The 19,608-nt window shown below is 45.2% G+C and overlaps 1 protein-coding gene across 3 annotated transcripts in view; it reads left to right on the top strand.

Annotated features, from left to right (window-relative positions):
* LOC6552475 (homeotic protein ultrabithorax) overlaps window positions 1-19,053 on the top strand; it is a 76,970-nt gene extending 57,917 nt beyond the window's left edge. For all 3 annotated transcript variants that reach the window (XM_001979797.3, XM_015154273.2, XM_015154272.2), the window contains one exon: window positions 18,025-19,053. In XM_001979797.3, the coding sequence (XP_001979833.1) occupies window positions 18,025-18,326 (302 nt within the window). In that variant the 3' untranslated portion in view covers window positions 18,327-19,053. The remainder of the gene's footprint in view (window positions 1-18,024) is intronic.
* Window positions 19,054-19,608: the final 555 nt, after the last annotated feature.

Raw genomic sequence — 19,608 nt, 5'->3', positions numbered from 1 at the left:
GCGCACAACGGCAACAGCAACACGGCGAAAGAGCGGCCACAACCGGCCAAAACAAATCAACAGCACCAGCAACCTGCTGGCCAGTCCCAGTCCCAGTCGCCCTCTTTTCCGAAATGCACTGGGAAAAATAACCAGAAACAGGTGCTGCATTTCGGCACGGAGCCACATTCATGCAATTGTCATACATACAAGTATGATAGAGTTTTAAAGCATTCCAATCCAGCAGTTCTCCTATTTGAAAGCCGAACTTAGAGATCCATCCTAAGAGATCCGAAAATCTCAATCTCATTTAAGATGGTAAATTAAAATATTGATGCGAAGGGACGTAATGATTTTGCGCCGTGTATCCGTCAGCATTGCGATGGTCATCGGGTTTCGTTCCCTTTTTCACGCGCCCAGGAGCGTGTCCCTGTGCCGCCTGTCCATGTCCACGTCCATGTCCATGTCCACGTCCACGTCCACTTCCACGTCCATGGCCATGGTCCGTGTTCGCATGCGAAGGAAGCGGGAGTATGCAATGTCGGGGTAAATTGTCCGAGGTACCGCCAATGCCAAGCCCAATCCCAATCCCAATCCCTATTGCCCGTCCGGTTCCCCCGGCCAAGTCCAATCAACTTGGGCTGCCTCTCGGCGTGCATAATTCGCTTTTGCTGGTGTTTGTTGCTTAAATTGCAAATTTATAATAAATAGAAGTCTGCCCCTCCGCGTTGCTCCTGCCCGGCTGCGTTCAATCATCTGGGCGGTGGATTAGCCATTTGGGTGGGTGAATAACAAGCATTTCATTTCAGTTAAAGACTTTGCCATCGGAATTCGTTCTGCTTTTTAAGCACTCAATCTGGTTATTTATTTAATCGCCAAGCGCATAAAAGGTGGGTTTTTCGTTTAGAAGTATTGCAATTAAATGCTCGCCGACCATTAAATCAAAAGGAGCGATACAATTCCATTAAATATTGATATCCAAAACTGTATTAAGATCTTTTTAAAAGTTATGATTTATTCAGAATTGGCTTTCATTGAAGGATTGCAAGTTATGTTGCTGCTTCCACATACTTGTATACTTGTAGCATTTTCCAGCAGGTATCTTTAAGCATCTGACAGATTATCAGCTTGGGCCATAAGTTTCATGCAGACTGTTTGCCGTTTATTATCACACACGCCCGATCTGAAAAGAACATTACATTTAAAATCGAATAAATTGCTCTGTTTTGCTCCGTCCTCAACCATTGAAATAATGGCTTTGGCCCGCAGCCTCGAACGCTCAACTAATTAAAACTAAGCTCAAATGGCCGCCTGTGCGTGCGAATTATTTCTGCCAACTTATTTGTCAAATCCACTTGGCCATGGTCAAGTTTTTGCCGCTGGTTTTTGCTGCCAGATAGTGGTATCTACACACAAGTGTGTGTTTGTGCTCTCCAGATAGTTTTTCTGCCGAAGCATGCGGCATTTTGGGGCAGGGTTTGTTTTGTGACCATTATATTGCATATATTTTGTATAATACGAGGCCAACAACAACAGCAGCATAAATGCCAAAAAATATATACGTTTATATGTTGTATGTTGTATGTTGTATGCTGTATGTGCTGCTAGCTGACTGCAGAAATTTGTGTGTGCAGAGATAAAAGTGCCAGGGCAACTTGTCATAATAAATTTTGCAGCTAGAGCTGGCTTTTGCCTTTTTTATTTATGCGCTTTTCATAAAACACAATAGCTTTTGTTTAATAACGCTGCGATTTATTTTTTTTTAATAACGCCGGGTGCAACAACATCAACATCGACAGCAACCAACCAACCTTAATGAAGCCCGAACAGACAATTTCATGGGCTTCGATTTTCGAGTATTTTTTTCGACCGATTTTTGCAATTAATAATTTGCATAAATTTATGTGCGCTTTAATAATCTGTTAACTACGAAAACAAAGCCGGTGCGCTCGCATGCAGCCAGGGAAAATGGAAAATGTGGAAAGTCGGAGCAAAAAGTTTATCAATGACTGCACAGGCCCACAAACAACCATCGTCCATGATGCAAATAAACTGCAACACTGTTTAGAGACTGCACTGCAGTGCCCCTTTCCCCTCCACGGCTGAAAACAATGTGCAGCATTCAAATGATTAAAACAGCTTCGAAATGCTGCAGCCACAGCCCAGTTTAGCTCGGTTTGGTTCTGGCCAGGCCGAAACCATGCACAATCCAGTATCCAGAATACGGCATACACCATCCAGCGGCCACAACAACTGGCTCCCTACATGTGTGTGTGCGCCACGTTAATCTTTGAAAATCCGAGTGCTGTATGCGGTATTATGCGAAAATTTATCTGATTTAACACCTAATATACAATAACTTAATATGCAGTGTGCTCCGGCACTTGCACGAGCGGCGGCCCAGGCCTGCAGTCATCCACTAAAGCCAAAGCCGGCATCCAGACTCCTACTCCTGCTCCGATTTCGACTCCAACTGCGACTCCTCTGGCCCAGCGCCATCCCATCTGCCAGGCTTTGATCTCGGTCAGGCACTGTGGGATGCTCATCCGATTGGGAAGCCATCAATTTGCAGCTTCAAAGGCCACAATAGATATGTCACTATCTATTTCCCAAAACGAACTATCTATATTAACCAATTTCGGGGCCGTTTTATTAAACCAGTTTCTTACCAATACTGGAAACACTTTATAAGCAAAAGGAAATACCAATTTTCAACCCTTTGCATATCTTATTAGGGGCTTATCTTTAATCAATAGAGAGCCAAGATTTATTTAATTTTGTCTTAACTCAATTAAAAAATGTATCTTGGTCCTTTTCAAATTCCTAAATTCGCCCAAAAATATACATTTAAATATAATAAGTCGACCTTTATATCAAAAGGATTTGTGAAGGGCTCCCGAAGTTTTCACATCCAATCGCGTGTATCTGTGGAATATTTATATTTTTATCCAGTAAATTGTTTCACACCCACTGTACCTTACAGCAACAAAGACTGCAAACTGCAGTGCTCAGCGCCCATTTTGCGCCCAAAAAAGCTCCAACAATTGCGGCTGGACTTACTCTCCCCACTAAACGCACACACACACACACACACACATGTAGGCTGGCCTGGCGAACACATATGCACATTGCAGTGTCCGTGTCCGTGTCGCTGCCCCTGCCCCAAAACACCTCCCGCCCCTGCTCCCCGCCCTGCATCCGTGTGCGTTTCGAATGCTGGGTCTCTGGTATGCGGCGTTTGGGAAATGTGAATATGAACTGCATAAATCTTCCAGGGCGGCACTCTTTGCCACTGCGCCTAAACCCCACCGTGCCCAGCCCCTCGGAAAAGCCCCCCACCGAAGCTCTCCAGCAAAGGCTTTACGGCTTTTCGGCTTCGTACTCGGCGTTGACTCGCTCAAAATGCAAACGGACAAAAAATATCAGGCGGCCCGCTGGCGCTGAAGCGAGTCGGTGCTACATAGTCCTAGTCCTTGTGGTGCACTCGGAAAAATTGGCCAGGCCGTAAGCTCCATAAAGATTCACTTAATTACAGGAATTCTTCAGCTTATAGTTGTTCAAGCATATCGAGCATTTTGGTATTAATCTTTTTGTTAAATTAGCCAGTCACATTTATTTGAAATATTATTTGGAAGGCTCTTTCAAACATTTCTCCCAGTGCACAGCACACATATTCCTGGCCGGCCGACTAAGATATATGGCTATAGGTAGTTGGAGCGCAAATGCGAATAGAATGTGGCGGCATCAAAGTTCAGCACACTTACTCACCCGGCGATGATGGCCGGGAATGGGGGGTTTGGGGGTGCTGAAGGACTTTAGTTTGCTGCAGTTTTATGCGCCGAGTTAGCAGGCGGACTGCGGACTGGACGGCGCGGTCTAGCCGGGTCATAACTCTCGTATTATTATGCATTCATATCGCCATTTTAATCACACTCACACACGCAGCGGAGGATGGGAAAGCTGTGAGCGATATGGGATTACGGGTATTGCCTTTCGATTGACCAGTGGAGACACAAGACCAACAACATGAGGTTAAAAGTCCTCGTCAAACGAAGAAAAAACAAATGTTTAAAAGTTTGCATAGAACACTTGCTGTAACTTTAAAAGAAATCAAATCAATTATTTGGGCTTTAATTAACTACCGTCGATTGAAGCGCACTTTCCGCCAAGTCAATTCTCCCTGGTTACAATAAGGCCAATCAGTTTTCCACGCCATTTCCACCAACGGCATATGTCGCAGTGTGTTGCAAAATCTATATAATTTGTAGCTAAACAAATTCCAACTGTGTACATGGTGGAAGTAACACTTTGAGGCCCCCCAATGATTTATTGCCCAATTTTACTGCCATGTTTTCTTAATTTCGCATTCGACATTTCCCTTGCACCTCCGTTCGGTGGCGGCCATGCGCACAGCGCCACCCCGCCCACCACCACCACCCAACCGCCCACACACCCCCGCCCACTGAACCACCGAGCAGCAGCACCCTTGGAGGGGGCGGGCGGAAGGGAAAGCGTGTACCGTTAGATGGTGGATTGTAACTCAACGAAATAAAATAAAACACGCACCAAAGCACATTCATCCCTCGAGAAATATCGCTTATTTGGTCGGTAATAATTCTTGGCCTGTGTGCCAGGCCCGAAAAACCCACCCACTGCCTTCCGGGTAAAACAAAAGGCAGCATCTTTGGCTGCTGCTCTCTTCGTCCTCTTCTTGCCACGTGCGTGAGGCGGGGCGGGCGGCAGGAGGCGGGAGGCGTGGCAGGACGAACTGAAGGAAAGGAGAAAGTTTTGTGCCAGCAACTTGAGCAAGACGCATGGCCCAGGGAAATTCTGGTAGGAAGCTCTGGCCAAAAAAGGTGAAGTCGCCGTAGGAAAAATGGGGCTGGGAAAGTCTTTGTCGGGGGAGGTGGTAGGTGGGAGAAAGAGAGCAAATTTTTCTCTCGTAGACACTTTTTACGAAATATTTCATCGAAATGTGTCCCTGGTGTAACATTTAATATTAAAGGTGGGCGGATGCGGTGGCCAGACGGGCGGAATAACTCGGAGAGGCGGACTCCTTATAAATTAGCCTTATTCTCCAAGACATTTTGTTGCGAATAAAGCAGCAGCAGGCAGGAGAAAGTTTACAAAATGAACCACCGAACCGGGGGACAAGTGCAGGATGAAGTGGCAAAAGGAAAATTCCTGGCAAAGAATAAAACCAATGCTCTGAATAGAAAAGTAAAGAAAGGAAAACGAGAGAAAAGTGAAGTAAATGAAGCGGACCCGCGGACGCGGCAGAGACCGCTAAAAACTTGAACCAATAAATCACAAGTTAATTACAGGCGCGTATTAACTCAAGGCAATGCAACCGCAGTGCCACCACCCACAAAAGCGCCCACTCAACCCACTCAATCCACTCAGCCTCCGCCATCGCCGCCCTTGAAGTCCAAAAATCTCCCACCACTGAGAGCTACAAATTCCATAATTATATTTTATGCGATTTATTTGTTCCTCGTTGTCATGTCTGTTTGCCGAAAGATAATGCCAAGCTGCCACTGGCTTCTTCCCTCCTCGTCCATCGGCCACCGGGTTTCCCCCTCCAAGCCAATTGGCGTCATGTGTTGGACCACTTTAATTGCCGAACTTTTCTTGGGGGAGCGGGCACTCCCAATGCGGGCTCTTCAGGAGCCAGTGAACCCACCCTCTCCACCACTAATGCTCTGCAAATAATATTGCGCCCCTCGCGACGGCAAACAAATCATATTAATTGTGATTATTAATTATGATTGCTCATTTTATTGGCTACCCATCTGCAAGTGAGTAGGGTGCTCCTTCGGCTTCCACTCTTCTGAGATAACTTTAATCCCGAGTTCTTAAAAGACCTTAAAAAGATACTCATTCGTTGTAGCAATATATTAATGTGAATTATTGTATACAGTCTTCTTGACTGGCATATGAATACTAATTTCACTCGTTTAAAGAACTGCCCAGGATAACAGCGGATTATAAAATATTCACCAGCAAATCCGGCACAATTTTCTCTGGTTGTTAAATGAGTATGGAAACCATTTCCACCCCAACTTCGGCGCAATCACCCCCCCAATTATAAATGTATATATTTAATTTGATGGTCTATTTACCATATTCATGATGTCACTTCTATGGCATCACTCTCATAACTTGAAAACTTTTCGTAAGTTTTTTCGGAAAAGTTTCGCTTTTGCCCAATGCCTCTGGGTGAGCGAGCATTGGCAGCTGCTCAAGACGAATCGGGGCGGAATTTTCACTTTGTAAGCTAAAGTTTTCATTGCCCTCTCAAGATTGCGTGTGGAAATGTTACTTTTCCTCTGTCTTCTTCGTTTCGTTTGGATTCGATTCGCCTCTGCTATGTTAGTGTTTTATTTACCTTGGTGGGTTTTTGCAAACTCATTTACATATTCCCAGCCCACTCCATCCATCTAGGGCCCCAGCCATTTATTCATTAATTCCAAGTCCTGCGACATAAATTAGTTAACTTGGACTCGCCGTTTGCAATTGGCGGGTGTTTCGCCCAAGAATTTTAATGTGGATTCCCGCGGGGAACTGACATTTTATTTTCCTATTTTTTGGTAAGACGAGGGGTAGCATAAGCTGCGGTTTCTTCTGCCAGTTGTGCCGAAGTGCATGTTTTCCTGGGGAAAACCAAAAGGAAAAGCGCTGGCAGAGGAAAGCGTACAACAATTGAAACTCCAACGAGGGCGTCGGTGCCAAGTCAAGTAGAAAAATACTCGTACAATGCAATAATACAACAAGAAACAGACAGCAAAAACACTGAAAAGCAAGCCAGCCATCTGAAAAACCTAGTTGCAAGTGTTGCAACTTAAATGCCCTTGAACTTCATACATTTCTCCAATAAATTTGATTGTAAAGTGTTGTCTTCCTCAATTATCAATTGCTGAAAACACAGATTAAAATATGTTAGATGTACAAAAATATGAGGAATATATAGCTCTAAAATAGTACCCTTTCTGTCTAGATACCAAACTCAATACACCCTTTGTAAGGGTATAAAAAGGCAACATGGTAAAATGAAACAACGGGCGTGAGCATGGAAAAGCGAACGGCATGGGTTGGTTGGGCAAAGTTTTCCTTTGCCACGTTTTTTTCCGCTCTCCGTTTTGTTTGGGCCTGCAACAATCTTGAACATTTTGGCGCTGTCTTTTGCCGGCCCAACTGGAGAATGGGCTTGGGCTTGGGATTGGGATTGGGAATGGGTAGCTGGATCTGGAGCTGGAGCTGGAGCTGGAAACTGGGGACTGAACCTGAGACTGGGGACTGGAGACTGGAGACTGGGGACTGAGCAGTGGGAATGGAGAATGTGGGCCGCAGGCGGAAACACCCAATACAAGTCACAGCTGGATTTATGTCATGCCTTTAATTGGCTGCTGTGCCGATGTCGAACTCTCGAGCGCGGAGTACCGACCGGCCCAGTCTTTATCCTCATTCCCATTCTCGGTTTGCAGTATCAGTTGGAGTACCAGTCCTGGCCTGGTCCTGCTCTTCCGAAAGCAACAATTCTGCCTCCATCCATTAGCTGGAAAATCGAGTTTTTTTTGCAGGTCTTTTTGGTCTTCCTCGAGCTTGGGCTAAAAAACACAAGTGGCAATATTTCTGCTCGAGTCTCGGTCTCAGCGATACGGCGATCCGGCGGGATTCCGGGGCAGCAATTAAAACGAAATTTTTCTACCCGCCGCCATCTTTGGGATTTTGCGATGGCAATTAAAAACGAATTTTGCGCGGCTTCATTAGGCGAATTCGAATGGCGGCTGGTGAATTTTGAAGGCGGTGGCTGCCTGCCAGCTTAAATATTCATATGATCCAGGCTTTCGGCTCTAAGGCGGAATGAGAAACGATGTGCGGATGTGCAGATGCAGATTCAGATACGGATACGGATGGAGTAGCATCTATACATTTAGATACAGATACAGATACTGGTGCTGATGCTGATGCTGATGCTGATACTGAGTCCCCATCAAGTGGCAGCTGTTGCGGGGGCCATTGGGCGCATTCAAATTAAATTCAATAAATTGTTCACCCATATTTTTTATCCGCATTTTTTGCCGCCTCGCACTTGCAGAAGTCAAACGACCATCGAACGAAATATCAACACTTTGCCTGGTTCTGGTTCTGGTCCTGGTCCATCTGGAGGAGATGGGTGGGGGGTTTGGGGGCGTGGCAAAGGGTTAGGGCGGCTCTTGAGGCCCAGAAGCCGTCTGCGCCCCACTTGGAATTTATGCGCTCCGGCGACAACATATGGTCACGTAAATTCATGCGACAATATACGATATGATGTCACACACACATGACTCGGTGCTTTATTTTTTATGCAAAACGTTGTTGGGATTTTTTCTCTGTTTTGGTTTTGCTCTGCTTATTTTTAATATGTGAGAAGAGACTTGAAGCGCCCGGGAAAATGTCGCCGTTTGGCTGGGATGGGGTATAAATCCAGGGGCAGGCGCATTGGGGGGGCCAGGGGGTCTGATTTACGACAGACAGCCGGCCGCCATTCGCTTAAGTTAATAAGCGTGCCCGGCGGAAGGAGCTCCATTCATTCTGAAAGGAAAGCTTATCTGGCAGTTATTATCGGCGATAAAATGGAGGCATAGTCGGGGAAAATGGGTTTTTTAAAATACCAATTTCACACAAACACTGCTTGAACAAAACATAAACAATCCAACTACTCGTATTCTTCATAAACATATGCCAATTCTCTGGAGAGTGCATCTTTCACCTCAGCAACTCACCTCGACCGCTTTGTACAAACTGCAAGAAATGTCACAATATTTTCCCCAAATTCGGACCCTCGGCACACCTCTCATTCCTAAGCAGGCTATTGGCCGAAAGTTATGGCCCGCCCTGCAGCGTTTGGCAGAGTGTGAAATTGGCAAAGGGCGAAATGAAAAACTTTCGGCCTGGCTGGGGGATGGGTGGGGAAAGTTTGCAGTTGTGGCCAGCAGCCAGCAGCCTGCCAAGTTCATAATTTCCCAAGAAGATTTCGCAAAATATTAGTTAAACAAAACATAAACCAAAACCCTGCAGACGTTTGTGCATACAAACGTGGGCTAAATCACCTAAAAGCATGCAACATAATTCACCCGATGCCAGCTCCTTGGAACCCAGCACTCTCCCCCACCCACACACAGCCACACACACACACTCACGCAATTGAGGGGGAATCCTAAGAAGCGACGAAGCTCAACGTTTCCGTTTCCTCCAGCAGCACTCCGAACATCCTCCCACACACGGCCCACTTTTAATGGCCCTGAGTTCAGTTTTCGGCAGTTTGGGGATCGTCTTTTGCATGTGCAAGCTAAGAGCATCGGGTGGGCAGTGGGGAAAAGGACAGGGACAAGGACCTTCCTCCGAGGAGCACGCATGCGAGGACGACAGGACAGGATGGGCGGCTGGGACGGAAACAACAAGCCGGGTTGACATTAGCGGGCACGGCGCACAACGAAACCCAATTAGAACCGAGATATACGACTCCAGAGCGAGGCGACGAAACAACACGGCAAATGGAGACCCTCGCTGCCAGCGGAGGCATCTTCCACTTTCAGGGGCGTAGAAGGTGGTGGGCATCATTTTAAATTGTACCTATTTAATATACTCCATTTATACTCCACATTACCCTATGGCTGATTTCTGATCATTTTTTAAGTTTGAAATGGAACAATTTAATCGGGAATCCAGGGAATCGCTATCGCTTAACATAAATTTATCAATTTTTTGAGAAACCTGCATTGTACAATACTAATTTCCTGCGCCCCCTGAAAAATAATCCGCTCCACGCCCATGGCCATCTTGGCAGCTCCTTTCTGAACCTGCGCCCTTTCAACAATGAAGCGTGTAATTACAAGCGTAAACGCTGTGTGGGTGGTGGACCAAAAATCACACGACAGGAGACATTTTTTGAAAAGGGTTGCGCTGACTTATGGCGGTGGTGGTGAAAGTGGAACTGGAAGTGCCAGAGGAAGTGCTGGCTCTCCAGTTTCCGGTTGCTCCGGTGGGGCAAGGTGGCACACACACACACGTACGAATGCGTCGCAGCGCATAATTACTTTACAAGTTCATTATAAACCATCATAAATCCATGAAGGAGCATAGAGCCAGGCGACGACTTACAATGGAAATGAAAATTCTCAACCTTAGCACTTGCTTTCTTTCTGTGCGCCTCCCCATTTCCCGCTTTTCCGCTTTCCCGCTCCCGGTTGAGCCGTAAATTCTTTGTCTGAGGGATGGGCAAAACAATGGCGAGTAATTCACTTGCGAAAATGTTATTGATTACGAAACAGGACGGCAACAACTGCGGCACCCGGCATCGACCAACTGCATCCCCAGTGCGGGGTACAATGGGATGAAATGATAATTGGGTGGTAGAAAATAATCAGGGATTTTAATACTACCCTAGACTTTTGGGACAACGCCTCAAATGAAACTAGATTGCAATAAAATCAACACAACTCTGAAATCTGCAATAGATTCCAAGAGTTTTCACCATATTTACTTAACCCACTGTATTCACTAGCCCTCTGCACCTTTGCTTGTTTTTGTTGATTTTGCGCAAAAGCAATTTGAGCATAAATCTTCCCAACGACAAACTCGCCGCCTCACACACACTCCCCCCGCCCCACACACACACACATGCACACACAACAGAGTGCAACTTTCGCAGTGGACGCGGCAGGAATCGAAATCGGAATCGGAATAGGAATAGGTGCGGCGGGGTACGGATTCAGGACCCCAGGATATGGAATGTTGGATGTGGGCAACTGCAACTTTGAAATTAACTGCTAGTTTCACACGTTCTAGCAGCGAGGACTTGTAAAACAGCAATACGAGGGGCAAGCAGAAAGAAATTGTTGCTCTTAACTTTCACTTTTTTCTGTCAGACGGTGGAAAAGAAAGAAAAAGCAGCCGGGGAGCAGCTGGTGTGACCCCAAAAGGCCGAACCCAAAACCCGAATTCGACACCACGCCGAGGGGCAACTACCATGTTCATCTCCGTCTCCCTTCCCCCAGTGCAGCCATCTCACTTGCACAGTTTTGGGACCATAAGTTTGTCGTTTAGTTGAGGGCAAATAAAAATAAAAACTTCAAGTGCCAATTATGTGTGAAATTCCGACACTTTTCGCTTGTTTACTTTTATGCGCCCTTAATGAAGTTTCTTCTGCTCCACGTGACCTTTCTCTCCTTTCACAGATACGTACATACATGTGTGTAAGCTAGTGTGCGTGAGTGGGTGGATGGGCGGGATTTTGGGCGTCTAATGCGAATCGGAAAGGTGTTGGGCGAAACCGGAATCTGCGCTAATTAATTAGGCAAAGGAAAGCTGCCGAAATTTGACTAGGGGAAGACGAACCTAATGGTATCCTTAATGTTAAGAGGGTACATATGATGGTAATTAAGGAAGTAAACGGTACCACTGAACTCCTTATAGAGGGATTCAACAAAAGGATGAACAGGAGTTGTTCAATAATTTTCTCTTTTTATAGGCAGTGCTACACATAATATTCTGTTTCCTTGATACTTTTTGTATCCCCCCAACAAGACATTTATTATGAGGCATAAAATACACCCCTAACTGATTTTGAAAAAATGCAATTAAAAACGCATTCGAGGCGATTTCTCCACCGATATCGAAGAAGAAAGAGGCCGCCCCAAAGCAGAGTCGCAAACGAGAGGGCGTGTCGGATCAGAATGGCGCACTCTCGCGCAATTAAAAGATACTCAGATACATAAATGGCGCTGCAAACGTCGTCCGATTTGTATCTTGAAGAACCATCCGCCTGCCCCACCACCCCAAAAAACGATGCATAAACAACCCGAGTCTTGTCTTATCGGAGTGGCAGCCATTTTCCCTATTTGGGAATCATTATTTAGATTTGACACTTGGCGCTGATTTTTATTGGCCCGTTTTTCGGGTGAGCAGCGGAAATGTTGCACATTTCCGTTCCAGAAGCAGCGCCATAACTCCCATCGATAATTATCGGGGACTCGAGGTGACGTCAGATGAGCCCCACTGGAGTGGCTCTATGCGAATTTTGTGAGTTGCGCGTTTTTAGTTGCCGTCTAATGAGCTCTGAAATCGGGAATATATTGCCCGACAGAACGATGTTCTCGGCAGATATGAAACAGCTTGACATCGTGCCACTTATTTATTTATTCGACGTCCAAGACTGTTGTTTGCCGGCTGGCTGTCTTGGGATTTTGCCGGACTGAAACTGAATCGAAATCCCCCATTGAACAGCTTCATCTTCGTAGTCACGCTTTGCTCGCATCTTCCACAAATGCCCGTGCTTGTGCTTCGCATTTGAACTGTTAAAATTCGGTCTGAGTATCCGTGTCTCTATCCCTCAATCCCCATCGATGCGTTCCGCCAGCTGTCGCTGCTTTGTATCTGTATCTGTATCTGCATCTGTATCTGTATCTGTGGCCGTATCCGTATCGGACTGTCTATGAAGATGAAACTGGAAATGGAAATAGAACTTGAAACGGAGCCAAAATAGAGTCGTTGATTATTTTAATGATGACGCCGAGGTTAAAGCACGATGGGAAGGCGTTCCGCACTCACACACTTGGCTGGGGTCTATACATACATATGTACATATGTATGTATATCTAGCAGGCCCTAGATGGTTCGGGTCTATGTAAATATGGAAATGGCGTGTCGCGTTCACATATATTTTTCCACTTTTTTGGAGGGGCATCGGGCGAAAGGGGTGCCGCGGCGTTCACATCGCTCATTAATTGAGCTATTAAGATAAACCCACATCAAATTCCGCGTTCAGCTTCGACGCGCCATGGGTTTTGAGCTCCAGACGCCGAGCTTGGGGCACTGGGTCACTCAGCCATTTTTTGGTTTGATTCGGTGTGCCAATGATGATGGCATTATTATACAACAGACATACTGAGTAGAGACAATGAACAGACAAATGTATTCATTCATACACAAATTGGCCTTTAATTGCCATGACATGCCGGCCCAAAAGTAACGCCTAGCCTAAACGTGAAAGGGAAAGCCCCAATTAGGGAGAATTGAAAAGTTTCAGACCTATTCAAAATATACACTAGTTTTGTAAATAATTCGAGTAAGATATTAAATGTAGTGAAAACTACTCCTTAGTATGGAATTGTGTAATGTATTTAGCCCAATACGTTATTCAGTAACTTTTAAAAATGAGTTACACCAGCTTTCGTCACCAAGCGAAGCACCCTCTTTGGCATGCGAATTCCCCCAAAACAAAGGCTATCCCCGCTAAATTGCAAGCTCAACAGGCCCAGTCGTAACTCAAAACCGGGAAGATGCCAGAAACCGGCAGTCGGGGAATATGGATTGCTGGTCAGTGGCCCTGAGTTGCCTGAGTCGAGGCGAGGCGACCTGCTACCTGTTGCACCAACAGCTACCGCGAGCAACTTGCAATGAATTACTTTAATGACGAGAGAGCAGCCCCTTTCGGTCGATCCTGGGCATGCGTAAGAAGATACGCCGCCATGCCCAGATCCCGTCCGAGCGGAACCAGTTTCCCAGTCCGTTCCACTTCTCAGATCATCAGGCGGCCATCGAGAGTTGCGCTTGCAAGCCAAAATTACCGAGATAAAGGGAGACACATGAAACAGAAATTGAAAAAATAAAACCAAAAGCAAAACGGTGCGTGAGGCTTAAGCCCTTGTGTTAAGCGGATTTCATCGGCGATTCGCCAAAAATTTCACCAGAGGTGCCCTTTTCTTTATTTTCTTTTCGGCCACAATTACGGCACGGCATCGCAATTTTGTAGGCTGTACGCGCCACAAATTCCGCGATCCGTATCGCGGCGATCCCAACTGCACTTGGCACATCATTTTTGGGCAAGAGCCCAGGGAAAATCTCAATTACCAGCTCCTAGTTGCAGATGCAGATTCAGTCTTGGCCCAATCCCATCCTTACCCACCGAAAAGCAATTAAAAACTCTGATTGCCTTGTGAGTTTGGATTTGGGTTTTTGGGAAAAATTGAAAATTCGTTTCCTGGCTGCGACAGCCATAAGATACTGGGCCAAGTTGGGGGTGCACACACCCTAAACGTGTATCTCAAAATTTGATAACCGCACCGGCAGCTGCAGTTGCAAGTATCTGCAACCTGCAACGAGCAACTTGCTACTTGCTACTTGCTGCTTGCAACTTGGATTGCGTTCGTGTTTGTGATGGCAATTGCAACTCAATTGCGCATTTGCCACCGCAAGCATCAATATGTGGCATAGGCATAGTCGTTCGATGGGGGCCATAATCACGTCTGAACACCGAGCGATCCCAGGCAACCACGCCCCCGTCCCCATTCCCGTCCCCATCCCCTTCCCAAGAGCCTCGTACTCCCTGCGGCCAATTTAATTGACAGATTTAGTGGTGCTCGATTGGCAGTGCGGAAAATTAGTTTTCCGTCTCGCAGTCAACCTCAGCCGGAGCTGAGACGCATTTAATTGTTTTATAGACACTCGAATTCGAATCCGGGCGGAATCTATGTACTGACCGCCCCACCCCTCCCACCTTCCCACCTATATATCTCCCTATATATCTGGCAGCTGTCGGTGGGTGGGTGTGTGTGGGTTCGTACATCATATAAGCAAGGTGGAACACGCCCCTGACAAACACGCACGAAAATAGATTTAATTAAATTGCGAATAAAATGCGTGCCATAGAATGGAACGGAGTGGGTGGCTGGAAATGGTGGGTGGGGGCACACATGTGTGCCAAGCCATCCAATTAATCGATGGCCAATCGATGATGGCTTTTCCAGCCTTTCGGCAGTTTTTCCCTCCAAAAAGGGTTTCCGCCGCGTGTCCCTTCGGTTTGTTGCTGGGAAAAAGTAGAGGCAATTAATTTCCGGTTGGCCCTGAGACGTTATAAATGGCAGCAGTGAGTCCCAGTTCTTCAACAATTCCCCGTAATCTAAGTATTGTATCGAGGAGATACCAGGAATGTCCCCATCCGAGTTCCAGCTTATCAGACCCGAGGACTGCTCCCCAATTTCTGGTAAAATCTCATCTCAGATAGCACGTGACGATGACAAAAACAAAACATAAATTAGAAAGAGTAAGATAAGGCCGAGAAACAAAATCGAATTAAGTATAAGTAGAGTGTGGTGTATGTAGTAGTGTGGCATGTATCCGCATCTGTGTATATAAATAGTTATAATAGAAGCATAGATCACACGATGTGCCGCATGCAACATGGAGTCGCCGTCACCTGGAGATTTATGGCCGCTGCCAACGCTCCGACTCCGGGGTGAGTCACTCCCCCTTGGGCGAAAAGAGACGGATATACGCCGCCAGAAAGGGACGGGCATAGATATCGCTCCGTTTCGGTTCAAAGTTCGCTGCAAATGGGAAACACGTAAACTGTCAAAACTTTAAATCCCTGAGGAATTTAAGTTAAAAAATATAACACGTACTGGGGACCCAGGCGCAGCTGTGCTGCCTCCAAAAAAAAAAGAAGCAAAAAACACACGAAGACGGAGTCGACAAAACCTTGAAAATGTATCTTCAGGGCGGCCGAGGAAAAGCGATGGAAAGGCCCCAGGAAAACCGACTGGAACCGAATAAATATTCTGAAAAAAAGATTTCCTAGACTCTCACCCCGCGTTTGGCCCTCGTTTAAATTATCTACAAGAAATTTCGCGCCTTGCCATACAAAGTTTTATTGTGCCACCACCCCCCGCCCGCACATAGCAGCATTTAAATTATGTACTTAGAAATACACAAAAATTTTCCAAAAGTCTACCGAAGAAAATGGCACAGCACAGCACAGCAGGACGCAGATGAAGAAGAAGCAAAGAAGCGAGCCAGCAAAATGAATTTCGCACTTTTTCGCATAATAAATTTCGAAACTTGGCCAGTACTGGAAAAAATCTAAAACGGGCGAGGAAAACTCGGAGGGGTAGTCGAAAAAATCGCGGCAAAGCAAAGTTTTGTAAAAAGTTTATTTTTGCATATACATACGAGTATGTACATATGTATGCAGGGCTTCCTTTTTGTGGGGCGGGAAGTTGCGATAAAATAGTCGGTCGCCGAGTGACAAATTCCATTTAAAATTGCCGAGCAAAGCTCACGTACTCCTCAAGCAAAGTCTCCTACTTCCCCGGCAACTCCTAAATAAAATGAAACTTTTGCTAAACCTCAGCGTGATGTATTTTGCCAAGAATCCAAGAATCCAAGAAGCCAAGAAGCTGGCACGACTGCCGGGGATTTAAGTTAATCAGCAAACAGGTTTAGAGCCAAATAAATTTATTTACGAGTATGCCTTTTACGCTGCTTGTTTGGCCGCGAATCGTGGGGAGTGCACTTGAGATTACTTGCGAATTCTTCGGCGAGCCAGCTTCTTTGTTTAATTGAATAATTCCCGCAGCACTTTAAACAAATAATCTGTGCGGATTTACCAAAACAGGGAGGGAGCTGCATTTCTGATACCATTGCGTTAAGACCTCCTGAGAGATATGGCCGACAAATTGCCATAAACTGACGCATCGCAAATCTTGTGACCTGTCACTGGCCAATTTTCTGGCACATTAAATGGGTCTTTATAATTCTCGCAAGGCAGTTTAAAAATAAAGCCACATTAAGAGAATTTATCAGCATACATGAGCGGCCCATATAGATGATAATTTCTTTGTTTGCATCCTGGCCATTTTATTTCCATATCATTTTTATTGTCTATAAAATTTTTTCGCCATTTATTTTCCCCACCCACACAACTGCACTCGCTACGTACGCTGCACATGTGTGTAGAGGTGTGTACGTGTGTGTGTGAGTGAAAGATAAATGCGTTTTCACTTTATGACTTTCGTGTCGGCATAAATTTGTTAATACCTTTAGGCCAAATTTATAACATAATAAATGCTCATAATATTTAACTTAACATTGTGCTCGGGCCCAGGAGAAAGACCTGGTCTCCAAAATGGCAAGTTAACCTGGTCGGATGGGTGGGTTGGTTGGCTGCTTGCTTGGTTGGTTGGCTGGTTGGTTTGGATTGGGATGGTGTGGTATGGGATGATTTCGATAATATCAGGCATTGTCTGGGCCTCTACTTCGATGGGAGATGGGCCAGAGACAGCTGCAGTGCATTTGCACACACACGGAATTGAGTTATTGCACTTGAAGGCAAATTAAACTTCATAAATATTTAAAATCAGAGATTAAACACGGCATTGTGCTGCCCTGTTGATGCGACTTTTGGCTGCTCCCACCTGCCCCGGCTCCTCCTGCCCCATCTCGACTCTCAGGTTGCCAATTAAACGGGCATTATCTGGCATAACTGCAATTTAAGTAGCCACATTCGGCATCTCGCTGGTGCAATGCCACAACCGACTGCTCGCACGTTTCTCCTTTTCATTTTAATGTGGCTGCATCTGTGTATCTGTGTATCTGTGCATCTGAGGAACTGCAGCTCTGGATGCAATGACAGCACGGCAGCAACATCGGCGGTGCAGCGGCAAACGATCAATTTAAAGTAACGATCCCGCCGCAGAAACAAAAACCGCAACTGCAAACTGGCAAATACTCGGCGATACTCGTAAAGATGAAATGTATTTTTTCCTTTCGTTTTGGCCCCTTTGCAGGCAATTGCGGCCTACGTTCGAGCTGCTTGATGATCGCTGGCAAAAAGCAGAATTTATATTTACGAGTTGGCCAAACAACAACGGCGAACAGCAAACAAATGTTGAGCTGCTTGTTGCAATTTTTCAATTTAATTTGCCCGCTGAAAGGCCAAATATAAATCGCGAACACTCTGTCACTGCTGCTGAATATGACTCAAATGTTGATGCCATAAGCCATTTAACATAATAATATGAAGCATGTACTCTTAAGCGTTCACCCAATAAATTGAAGCGCTCTTGATGCGACTTATACAAATACTTAGGCTAATAAATAGATTTACCTAATCACTTTGTCAATGTTTCCCCACCACATTTCTGCGTTCGTTTCGCAGCTGAATGAATAATATTAGCAATATAGAATCGTGGTCACTTACCAAAGCCTTTCCCCTCCGATCTGCAGGTACAAATGGTCTGCGAAGACGCGGCCGACAGACATACACCCGCTACCAGACGCTCGAGCTGGAGAAGGAGTTCCACACGAATCACTATCTGACCCGCAGACGGAGAATCGAGATGGCGCACGCGCTGTGCCTGACGGAGCGGCAGATCAAGATCTGGTTCCAGAACCGGCGGATGAAGCTGAAGAAGGAGATCCAGGCGATCAAGGAGCTGAACGAGCAGGAGAAGCAGGCGCAGGCCCAGAAGGCGGCGGCGGCAGCGGCTGCGGCGGCGGCGGTCCAGGGAGGACACTTAGATCAGTAGATCCTTGGATCAACTGATGGGGTGTATGTGGGATTGGGCGGAAGGACGCGGAGACGGAGACAGATACAAAGCAACTATATTGTAACAAATGAACTATTTACTTAAATGAATAATATTTAAATATTTTGATGGTACTTGTGCGAATACGAATACGAAACCTAACCTAAATCGAACCTAATGGAATTATTTCAAGCGTTTGAGCAGCAACCGAAAATACGTAAATGAAACAAAACTACAAACTAATTAACTAGGCTAAGTAAATAAAAGTAGTGCAAAGAGCGCAGATTATAAACCTACTTAGAATTAAATGTGCAAAACAAACAATTTTAATTTAGTTCCAAACGAAATATTTCAAGAGGTGGAATCGCTCGAAATGAAAACCTCTGTCCTGCCCCTTTGTTGCTTACTGCTATGTTTAAATTAATTTTCGCAAAAAAATACTCAAAAATTGAAAAACAAAACAAAAATGAAAGTATACCATTACAATGTTGAATGCGAGCAAAATTCTGTTGATATGAATTTTTGGTAAAAACATGTTCTAAACCAATTTAAGATACGTAACAAAGGATACAAAAACAAAATGAAAACTATTAAACTTTAACTTAAATATAAATAGAATTTGTTAGCCAAGTAAACATATTACGACACGAAAAACAAACGTTTTTGGGAGTATCGAATATTTGAATGTGTATAGTTTGTGCTTATTAAATAAAATAATGCAATTTTAGTTAACTCTGTTTATTTGTAAACGAATTTGTTTAGTTCTCGCCCAAACGACTAGAGTGAAGCTGTTTCTTTAAGTAATGTGTAGTGTGTTTACCTTTTAAATTAAATTAATGCCTAATTTTATTATTATTATGTTTAGTTTAATGACAAGCGTTTATGAGATTATCCGACAGAAGCGGCGAGTAGAGGAGTACGACAAACCGTTTGCCCCGGCAAACGCAAATAAATTATTGGTTTTGAAAAAATCTAAAGAAAAAAACAATGAGAAATCGAATCCGATTGTTGTGTTATTATTTTAGTTCTGCCATTGCCATTTTCTGTTCTCCCAGTGTAATTAGAGCCTCAGTTGTTTGAGAGAGTGCATGCGAAATTGCTTTTGATCTCGTTCCGTTAATTGATCGTGAGTTGTACGCTCTATAGAGATACCCATACCGATTAGCTATACGATACGATACGATACCGATACCATATATAGTTTAGTGGATCCAGCGAGCTGTGCTCGACTCAAGCCACAAGGCGCGGTGTGTGTCCCGAAAATGGATCCTTCCGTTGAGGT

The sequence above is a fragment of the Drosophila erecta genome, unplaced genomic scaffold (genome assembly GCF_003286155.1).
Source record: "Drosophila erecta strain 14021-0224.00,06,07 unplaced genomic scaffold, DereRS2 tig00000000-arrow-pilon, whole genome shotgun sequence".
Lineage (NCBI taxonomy): Eukaryota > Metazoa > Arthropoda > Insecta > Diptera > Drosophilidae > Drosophila > Drosophila erecta.
This window is presented reverse-complemented; position numbering and strand designations above follow the sequence as displayed.